Raw genomic sequence first — 11,256 nt, forward strand, 5'->3', positions numbered from 1 at the left:
CTCACCAGGGCAGAGTAGAGGGGGAGGATAACCTCCCTCGACCTCTGTCCACACTCTTCTTGATGCACCCCAGGATGCCATTTGCCTTCTTGTCCACAAGGGCACATTACTGGCTCATGGTCATCCTGTTGTCCACCAGGACTCCCAGGTCCTTCTCTGCAGAGCTGCTTTCCAGCAGATCAACCCCTGACCTGTTCTGATAGCAAGGCCAAACCCATGAAGGCATGACTGTGCCCGCAGGCATGCTCCTGCAGTCCTAACCTGCCGGTGAAGGCAGCACTCAGGCTGAAGAGGGCATCCTTTTCTTTCTGTCCTGCCTTATTTACAACCTGATGGCTAGTGCATTTATTTTATTTTTTTTTTTGGGGGGGGGGGGGAAAGGGATGACACATGGTGTTTTTGGGCCCTGCAACTTTCAGTGTGGCTCCTCTGTGGTTTACCTAAGGTCGCAAAAAAAGTAGAGCAGGGAATCAGTCTTTGATGCTGCGTGAACTGCATCGCTGAAATGGGATCTTTGCCATGGAGCTTGCTGGGGCTGAGCATGCACGTGAAAGACTCCAAGCTGAATGAGTCCCTCCTAAAAAAAATGTATGGGTTTGCATTATCTCCTTCGAATTTAATGTAGATATAATTAAAATAGACATATAGAACACCTTTCACTTTTTAAAGCAATGTTTGGGGGAAGTGTTAAAAAGAGTGTACCTAGTTTGAATTACAGGGGAATTTTAAGTAGGCAAAAGCCTGGTATTTGCACATTAGGGTTACTACTCTTGCAAAATAGATCTTATTACAGCTTGGCACAGCCTGTAGCAAATTTATCAGTAGAGAAACCAAAATAGCTGGTAGGGCAATACAGTAGGTAGAGAGTTCAGGTTGGATATGGACAAAACAGATCTAGGTCCCTGTTGCAGACTGGGTCTCCAGTTCCCATGCTCATCTTATATTTTACAGAAATAATTAACTCATCTTCACAGTGTGTAGAGACTTCATCAACCCTACCTTAAAACTGGCCATCCGCAACCAGTTATTCTTTCTTTCTTTTTCTGGCCCTAAAAATATGAAATTACTTATACAAAGTGGCATTTATACAGAAGAAATCTTGGAAGAGCTTCATCCCACACAAGCATTATAGTTAAAGTAATATTTGAGTAAGGAAGTTGAGGCTTAGATTGTCATATGGATTATGCAATTGAAGCTGGGTTTCCGATATGTTGCTTGAAAGCCTTAATTATCAAGTTACTATGTTTTTTGGGATGAGGAGAATGTCCTTGCTGCACTTCTGCCCAGTTATTCTGAAAGATCATGACTTCATGCTGGTCAAAAAGAAGAAAACATTTAAAACCTCAAAAACTTTCCTAGAACAAGAAAACTGTTTCTAGCACCAGATCTAACTGTAGCATTTCTCATATCACCTGTCATAACTTTGGCAGAGGAAAGAATTCCAAATTTACTTGGTCCTTCAAAACTGCTGGTGAATGCTGATTATTATGAGGCATTATTATTTGTTTGGCATCGATGCGGGACTCCTTTTCAAAACTGCTGGTGAATGCTGATTGTTATGAGGATTCATTTGTTTGGCATCGATGCGGGACTCCTGTCAGGAAGAAGTGGCGTTGCCACACACAAAAATATAGCTCCAATAATTGCTCTGTCACTATGTGCTCGAGAGCTGTGTTGTGCCATCAGCTCCTCTCCAAGGCTTGCAAACTCTTATCTCATCCCTAGGGTCCTCTCTGTGCCCTACTGTCAGTGCTGGGTGAGTTTCCGAGGAAAGAATGAAACCAGAAGGAGAAGTGGGGTTTGTATGAGCTAAGGAGAAGAGCTAGGTGAGAGTTTCGGGGGTGGATTGATCTGAGAGGCTTGGCTGGGCAAAATCAGGCAATGAACTGGGAGCGAGTAATCGAGTACTGGGAGAGGTCTGCCTCAAGGGGGAGGTCCAAGTGACCCACCTGGGGTTGGGTGCCTTGCTGAACACAGTTCCTCAAAGCCACCTTCTGTGAAATCAGGGCCTGTGCATGTGCAAGTAGTAGCTTGTACATTTATTCAGCAGCTTAAAAAGAAAATGAGTTTATTTTCCATCTTTTTACTGAAAAGACTGCAGTTCCCACTGAAATTCAATACGCTTTCACAGTTATCTCCAATCTGCATAAGGAGCTTCAGTCTTCCTGAAGACATTACTGGTGTGATTACTCAACGCATTCAGATTAATGCATTTAAAGATATTTTTTGTAACTATTTATCATAGTGAACTAAGTATGAGCTTCGGGGTGCATAGTATTTGGCTGAGTATACACAAAGGGCTCAGAGCAAACAAAGCAGTCACGATCTAAAGCTGACCTGAGTTTTGTTCACATCTCTAGTTGACCAGGGTACATCTCCCTGTGGCCTTACCGTGATGCTTGCATTCTACCAACAAATCAAAGCATGCTGACTTATCATAGAATAATATAATCAGAGAATGGTTTGGGTTGGAAGGGACCTTCAAAGATCAATCCCCCTGCCATGGGACATCTTTCACTAGGTCAGGTTGCTCAAAGCCCCGTCCATCCTGAACTTGAACACTTCCAGGGCCATCCACAGCTTCTGTAGGCAACCTGTTCTAGTGTCTCATCACCCTCATCATGAAAAATATCTTCCTTATGTTCTGTCCCCCTTCCCGAGCATACTGGCTTTTGCCCAGGCGCCCAGCTTTGATGTGGGGAACCCAGTGGTCCGCACTCACCTGGGCCAATTATTACCTGCTGTGGATCTACCTACTGTCTTCACGTTCCCCTCCCTGTTACTTGTGCATTTAGAAGGTCCAGGCTTGTCCCCCCATTTTCCGGAGGCCAGGCAGCCCTGGGAAGCCAAGCTCCGGTGACTGGGCAGAGGCAGGGAGTGAGGCACGGAGAGGAGGGGTCATTTTAAAGAGCACCCGAGCGCAGGCTCCGGTCTCTTCTGCTCACTGTGACAGCAAAGCGTCACACTGGAAACCACGAGCTGGGACTTACAAAGTGGCCTCTGATCTTTCTCTCTTTTTTACCACATTTCCTCTCTTTTTGTCTTCTCATTTTTCCGAGGAAGAGGCATTTTCATTGACAGCTTCTTGGACAGGTCTGGGACACCATTTTTCCGAGGAGGGTAAGGGGTTTTTAACTCCTCACTTTGATAGTGGTTAGAAGTAACATTTTAAAGGAGGGGGGAAGGTTGGTTGTTTGAATGCATTGTTTTGGGACCCTGAGTGTCCTTTGGCATGAGTTGTTCTTAAGCTAAAATAAATTAGGTAAAAGCAAACAGCTGTATAAAACCAAATCAACCAGGGTTTTCAAAGTTCAGTAACTTGGATTTATGATAGGATCATTTGATTTGTTTCACTGGTTTTGCATGTCCTGTCACTTACGTGATTATACACTAAACTAGCTGGTGACATTTCTGCTGATGGAGAAATGTTTTTCAGGAAAAAAACTTTGAAGAGTGGACATTTTTGAACGGAGAGCTTAAAATGTCACGGATTTAAATGCGCTCTGCAATGATGCAGTGAGGCAATAAACATTAAGTGCTGCATGTATTAAAATCTCTAAGTTATGGGTCTCTAAAAATATTTAGAACCACAAATATGACTGCTGAAAAAGTATGCCCTTGCCGGCTATAAAGTTGTGGCTATTAATATGCAAAGTTGTAACTATGTGAGTAACATACAAAAACATCCAAAAGTTTCATTTTGTTTTATTCTTTGTCAACAAACGTACATGACACTTGGGATAGCATAGGTTTTTTTGGAAATAAAAGTTGTGTTAAACCACCAAAGTGTACTAAAACACCAGCTATACCTTCGATTGAACCTGTCTTAAAATGGCAAGCTGCTGGGAGGTTGCTATTTTGGGAGGTGACTCTGATAGGTCTCAACAGATGCAGCTCCTGGAATGCAGCCGGAGCTGGGGGAGCCGGGCAGCAGCTGACCCCAGCCCTGGCACACCGACATTTTGGGGATCGCAGCTCACGTCAGCACGGGCTGACACTGACACTTTGGGCACACATGGCCTTCTCCCTCGCCTGCCCTCCACATGGTCATCACCCAGTAGCAGCAGCAAAAAAAAAATAATCCTGGTGCTCACAGGCAGCAACCATTCCTTTCTATAATTAAATTGCCGTTTTGTTACGTGCTGTGTGCTTAAGGAAAAATTGATGTGCTGAGATTTTAGGTTGAAATATTACTGGACTTTTTTATTAAGTTACCTAAAATAATTTGGTCGTTTGTTTTATTGTTTCATTTTTTCATGAATGAGCGCAAGGATCACAGAGAAAATTAGCTGGTGTAAATTGTTTTAAAATCAATAGATAAATTGAAGATAAATGCTATATTTTAATATATTTGAATGCTGATCTCAGCATTCTCAGAGGTAAAACTCTGTTTTAACTATGTTACTGAAGATCAGTGCTTTCCTTCAAGATGTATTTGCACATACATATATTTATCTGAAATAGCTCCTTTGAAAATTACTTAGGAGCCGTCCCACATTGCATTTGACAAAATCTTGGCCCTTCACAGAATCACAGAATTTTCAGAGTTGGAAGGGACCTCTAGAGATCATCTAGTCCAACTCCCCTGCTAAAGCAGGATTGCCCAGAGCACATTACTCAGGACTGCATCCAGGCGGGTCTTGAAAATCTCCAGAGAAGGGGACTCCACAACCTCCCTGGGCAGCCTGTGCCAGTGCTCTGTCACCCTCACTGTAAAGAACTTCATTTCAGCAAGATCTGAAACTTGCCTAGAGTTGATAAGTCTAATTCAAATATCCGTTCTAACATAACGGGAGTAATTATTAACCTTCACGCATAAAGAACTTGTTTAAAATACCACATCCTGCTAGTGTTTGCATGACATTTTTCTCAAATAAAATCCTAATTAGACAAAATCCTAAATGTAGGATTATGTTTCAAATTACTGATATTGAAAAGCAAGCAAAGTATGCCATGAGTAGAATATATTTCTGAATCTGACGTGAGAAGTAGAGTACCACTAGTCTAGAAAATCAAAAGTTACAAAAAACTGGAAGCAATTTGGAACAGATGCGAAATCTAAAATCAGCATTACATCATACTAAAATTCACTTTGTCCTTATGTCTTATGCTGCCTGTTTTTTTAAAGAATATCTCCCGCTCTTAATATTTCCTTGTCAAATTCCAAAATTGCCTGTAAACCTGTACTAGCCCTGGAGTAAGGATAAACAAAGTTGGGGGCCCATATCTTTCCTATGCTTCAGTCTAATGAATTCATCTCTAGAGCCTGGCTGATTTAAATGTGTATTTACAAAATTCTACGCTCTGGCAAATTCATTTAATGCTTAGGAAGAGTATTTAACTCTTTGAATATGGTGACAATAGGGGGATGTTCTTTTTATGACCTTGTTAGTAAAAAAAAAGGGAATTTTTTTTTAGGCATTGTAGGTGTATTCTTCACAATTTGAGTATCCATTGTTATTACTAAACATCCACTATAATCTAGGACAGTATAATAGTTCTTAGGAAGATAGATTATCCTGTCTGTTGTGGTTTTGTGGCATTTATATGTATTGACAAAGGTTAGATTTGTTGCATAATCACTACGCTATTAAATTTAACAACTAGAGTGTAGTGCTAAATGTTTTAATTTTATTTTTAGCAAGCTCTTGGCTGTAATATTTCATTGCAGTCATGGCCCCTAAGAAGAAGAATGTGAAGAAGAACAAAGCAGACATCAATGAAATGACTATCATTGTGGAAGATGGCCCCCTCAGTAAACTAAATGGCTTGAATGGACTTCTAGATGGAGGAAATGGTTTCAGCTGCATCTCATCTGAAGTTTCTGACCCATCATATAGCCCAAATCTCTTGGAAGGTCTAAGCAGAATGAGACAAGAAAATTTTCTTTGTGATTTGACTATCAGTACCAAAACCAAATCCTTCAGTGTTCACAAGGTGGTGATGGCTTCAAGCAGTGACTACTTTCACAACATCTTAAAGAAAGATCCCTCCACTCAACGAGTAGATCTCAATGACATATCCCCATTGGGTCTAGCTACTGTTATCACCTATGCTTACACTGGAAAACTTACTCTCTCACTTTATACAATAGGTAGTATTATTTCCACAGCAATTTATCTACAGATTCACACCCTTGTAAAGATGTGCTGTGATTTTCTAATCCAAGAAATCAATGTTGAGAATTGTATGTACATTGCCAATATTGCAGAAACATATGGACTAAAAACAACCAAGGAAGCAGCGCATAAATTTATTAGAGACAACTTTATTGAATTTTCAGAAACAGACCAGTTCTTAAAACTTACTTTTGATCAGATTAATGAACTTCTTGCAGATGATGACTTGCAGTTGCCTTCTGAAATTGTTGCATTCCAGATTGCAATAAAATGGCTGGAATTTGACCAAAAAAGAGTAAAGTTTGCTGCTGATCTCTTAGGTAATATCCGTTTTGGTACCATCTCAGCTCAAGACCTTGTCAATTATGTGCAAACTGTGCCGAGAATGATGCAAGATGCAGACTGCCATAAGCTCCTAGTGGATGCAATGAACTATCATTTGCTTCCCTACCATCAGAATACACTGCAGTCCAGAAGAACGAGGATCCGTGGAGGTTTCAGAGTCTTAGTTACTGTAGGAGGACGCCCTGCTCTAACAGAAAAGTCTCTCAGCAGAGACATCTTATACAGAGATCCTGAAAACGGATGGAAGAAGCTGAGTGAAATGCCTGCTAAAAGTTTTAATCAGTGTGTGACGGTGATGGATGGATTTCTCTATGTGGCTGGTGGGGAAGATCAGAATGATGCCAGGAACCAAGCCAAGCATGCGGTCAGCAATTTCTGCAGGTAACTGGTTATTTGTTTAAAAGGGATGGAGAGATCAATTCCAAACAATGCAGGTAGATAGACCAAGCTGGTTTGCGATGTGCAGCGTGGACTGCTCAGATAAATAGAAAGGGGACAGGGTTGGGGAGGTATGGATGCTATTCTATATTAAAGTGTGAATAAACAGAAATATGCAACTGAAGTTATCCAAAAACTTCCCCGTGGTTACACACACACGAGAAGTGAGGAAGACAGAGAAAACTTCCTCCAAGTGAAGGAAATAGAAACATAAATAGGAAGTTCTTGGATGTTCTAAGGGACTATTAAAGTGCACCAAATCAGACAAGGTGAGATTTTTTAAATTTCAGAAGCTTCTGATGCCTCATAGAAAGTTCTGCAAACCACTCTTTAGGTACTATAGTCTTGATTTTCTGTGCTCTGTCCACCATATTTTCAACAGCTTTTATACTACATTTCGTATCCTTTAGCCGTTTTGTTTATTGAGACTTTCGAAACAATGTCACCTCTCTTGGAAGGCTATATTTCTCTTCTACAGTGTGCTCCAACTAATACCTCACTTCTGAAATATTACAGTTCCTATGTATAGTCATCCAAGGACTGCACTGGTGAGTGCAAGGTCAGAAGAATTCATAGGCTAACATGCAGTAGTCAAAGTGGATGGTACTCATTTTTTAATAGTTCAGCCTAAAAGCTGATGACACACAATAGCTTGAAGCAAAGGCTGGAGTTGAGGAGACAACTCAGCTTTTTTATCTACAGACAGGCTATGGACATGCAATCGCGATACACATTCACAGTCCACCAACGCTTCCTTTCCTGCTCCCAGAAGGAACATTCAAATAACTTCTCCTGAAGACATCAACAAACATGGAACCTTCTCTAGATCATTTTTATTGTGTAATCTGCTTTGTCAGAAAAATATCTCACATGAAGGAGATTATGCTGCTGCTCTCCTGACCTTCTGCTTTTAAGCTATGCCTCACATTCTCACAAGGAGCTGTGTGCTTGGTGCACACCTTGGTGGTGGGGAGGTGGTGGGGGAATCCTTGTGGTCCATGGCTGAATGGATTCTGCTCCCTGTTCTGCCATTAACTTCGAGCATGTCAAGTCACATCAGTTTGTCTGTGGACTTGCTTTCAGAGCTGCAGATGACAATGCAGTATGAGAGCTAGCAATTACTTTCCTATAGTCTTTTTCTCATGCGATTGTCTGGTCGCCTCAGCATGCAACAGGAGAAATGTATGGGTGTACTAATGTACCTCACTCAACTCCTTCAGGAGTCATAATGTGCGATTTCCTACTTCAAAGTTGCTCATTTAAATGTCAACAACAGAGAATGTTATTTCAGATAGGTATGGTTTTAGGAAGCAAAGACATTCTTTCCACATAATTCGTAAGCCATATGAGTGCCAGGGAAAGAATACTTAGGAAGTACTAAAAAGATAGAAGTATAAATCACCACCTAACATTTTTTAAAACCCTTTGAGTAAATTTTGACATCTTTGCTGTAGGTGTAAATTGCAAAAAAACTTCTAAAAGTTTAAAGTATCTCTTTCCAGTATCCTAATGAGGCTGTTATACAAAATCAAATTACAGAAAAGAGTCAGATTTACTTTATTGAAATAATACCAGGTTTGAGTGATACCATTTTTTTTCGCTAATCAAAAGCTAAATTTATTTGGAAATTTCACCAGGAATACCAGTTTCATTCCACTGACTCCTAATGGGCTAAATAAATAGCTAAAATTTTAGCAACTCCGTGGTTGCAGCAGTAGTGGGACGGAGACAGGACTGTAGAATTTAGCAGAGCAGGATGTGAGACAGTTACCCTCTTTTTTTTTAATGCTTCCAGATACGATCCTCGTTTCAACACCTGGATTCACCTGGCAAACATGAATCAGCGGCGCACCCACTTCAGCCTGAACGTGTTCAATGGCCTCCTTTTTGCAGTGGGTGGTCGCAACTCTGAGGGGTGCCTCTCCTCGGTTGAGTGCTATGTGCCTGCAACTAATCAGTGGCAGATGAAGGCACCCCTGGAGGTGCCCAGGTGCTGCCACGCCAGCGCAGTGGTGGATGGTCGGATCCTGGTCACGGGAGGTTACATTAATAATGCTTACTCTCGCTCAGTGTGCATGTACGACCCCAGCAAAGATAGCTGGCAGGATAAGTCCAGCCTCAGCACCCCAAGGGGGTGGCACTGCGCAGTGTCCCTTCTGGAGAGGGTCTATGTCATGGGTGGGTCTCAGCTGGGGGGGCGAGCCGAAAGGGTCGACGTTCTCCCCGTGGAGTGTTACAGTCCTTACACGGGGCAATGGAGTTACGCAGCGCCCCTCCAAACTGGAGTTAGTACGGCTGGCGCCTCCACCCTTAACGGGAAAATTTACTTAGTGGGTGGCTGGAATGAAATAGAGAAAAAATATAAGAAGTGCATTCAGTGCTATAACCCGGATCTCAATGAATGGACGGAGGAAGATGAGCTGCCTGAGGCCACTGTGGGCGTATCTTGTTGTACGATATCCATGCCCAACACCAAGACCAGGGAGTCCAGGGCCAGCTCAGTCTCTTCTGTCCCAGTCAGTATTTAAATACGGGTCTAACCAGCAACAAGGAAAAATGTTTACCAGCACAGCAGTATAATTAACCCTTTAAGTAGCATTTTTGTGCTTATATGGAAAAAAAAAAATCATCGGCTTTGCAACAGTTTTAACAGTGCAAATTGGCCAGTTTTCATGATCTTTAATACAGGTGGTGTGAAACAGCATATTAGAGATAAGATGAGTTTTCTTAGCAGGAACCCATAACTGTAGAATTTCTTTCTTTTCCTGACTTTGCCACTGGCTTACTGTACTAGCTGTGGCAAATCATTTAATTTCTTTGTGCCTTGGTTTCCTTACCTGTAAAATCGAGATAAACATGCTTCAGAAGATTGTTGTGAAGCTTTTTTAATACTGAGTTTTAAATGCATTCAGAAACCAAATTAAAAGTCAAATATTACTAGTAATAAATCTTAACATACATCAGAAATGTGCCATGTCATCATAAAATTGCTGTTTTGTTCTTTTCTAAGCATTTTCTATATTGACAAACAGAAGGAAAAAAAAAACCCAAACCCCAAAAATATAGCATATCGCACATGCATACTTCCCTTTTGGGGCAGTGGTAGTCACAGACAATTTCTCCAAACATTTTCTCCTTCACAAGTTAGAAAGAGATCCCTATCTTCTGCCATGAAACCCTTTAATTCTCATATCTAATGCTGTGATAGAGCTTTCAAGACTTGAATCCACAAAATACCTTCGCTTCTGTAAGCATTGTGGGCCAGCCCCAAGGGCTGCCTTGGGTGCCAAATTGCTCTCCTGACCTCCATGTGTACACCAAGGAGCAGTCCACTGCCCCATCCTCCTCCTCACCACAGGGAGACTCTCCTGTCACTCCAGGTGGAAGGCACGAAGGTCAGTCAGTATGTCTCCTCCTGTTCCTACACTTTCCATCTGTGTAGGAATGTACCTCGGGGTTATCTTCTCATCCAAGAAGGTCCTTACCAATGCAAGGAGGTAGGAGCTGCTGCAGAATGGTCAAAAACTGGAAACTGAGTTCATGCCAGGAGGCACCAAGGGCTGACAGTGTCTAAGAGTAGAAGAGATACACAGAGCATCCCTCCTACTCAGTATTATTCTGACAGTGGAGTGAGGAACAAAGACGGAATAAAAACTGCAGGATCTGCCTTTAAGAGTAGGGCATATGTGTGGAAAATGGTGAATAATGGGAAAACTGGATGAAATCAAAAAGACTTTCCTTAATAGTAACAAAGAGATACCTTAACAGCTTTCTTATCAGGTGTAGGCACAGCATCACCCAAACTAACCTTTTCCTGGGCATACCATTATATGACTCCTTTTGAAGACTTCATTACAGCCTTATTTATTTTTTGAGGAGCTTTTATTCATGTTTTTTCCAAAGGCTAGACTAATGCTGTGCCTGTTGAAGTCTGTGAAGTTTCCCCAGTGAGTAGAGTGAAGTATTCACTCAACTCAGATTACCTTCCAAGACCTTTTCTTCGTAATTTCAGCATGCAGTGGGAGAATTAAGCATGAAACCAAATCCTATTCCCTTAGCCAAAGGGATATGCAGCCTCAGCCTATGATGTCCCCTGAGAATGTGATACCAAAGGCCTGCTGTCAGCATAAAACGTCTACATCCTTCTGTTAGGGAAGGAAAGAAGCAATACAAGGAACTAAAATGATTTAATATAACCAAAGGGGTAGGAATTAACTCACCTTAACCAATTCATAGAGGCTTCACGTGGGGTTTCCTCAGATTGTCCTTGACACCTCCAGGCTCTGGTGCCAATGAGACGGCACACTCTCAGCAGTGTTTACAAGGCAGACAGATTTTTATCTATGTCATTTGC

At 41.8% G+C, this 11,256-nt stretch overlaps 1 protein-coding gene across 1 annotated transcript; it reads left to right on the forward strand.

Annotated features, from left to right (window-relative positions):
• Positions 1-2,946: 2,946 nt before the first annotated feature.
• Positions 2,947-9,430, forward strand: KLHL31 (kelch-like family member 31). The gene is made up of 3 exons (XM_009882133.1): positions 2,947-3,120; positions 5,642-6,845; positions 8,698-9,430. The coding sequence occupies exons 2-3, from the start codon at positions 5,674-5,676 to the stop codon at positions 9,428-9,430; spliced, it is 1,905 nt and encodes a 634-aa protein (XP_009880435.1). The 5' UTR covers positions 2,947-3,120; positions 5,642-5,673.
• The last annotated feature ends 1,826 nt before the right edge of the window (positions 9,431-11,256 follow it).

Source organism: Charadrius vociferus, unplaced genomic scaffold (assembly GCF_000708025.1).
Source record: "Charadrius vociferus isolate BGI_N301 unplaced genomic scaffold, ASM70802v2 scaffold113, whole genome shotgun sequence".
NCBI lineage: Eukaryota > Metazoa > Chordata > Aves > Charadriiformes > Charadriidae > Charadrius > Charadrius vociferus.

Excerpts from the sequence above, each read along its gene's own strand:
- KLHL31 (XM_009882133.1), top strand. The coding sequence starts at position 5,674 with ATGGCCCCTAAGAAGAAGAATGTGAAGAAGAACAAAGCAGACATCAAT. Across the intron at positions 6,846-8,697 it reads GCGGTCAGCAATTTCTGCAG|ATACGATCCTCGTTTCAACA; the intron begins GTAACTGGTTAT and ends TAATGCTTCCAG.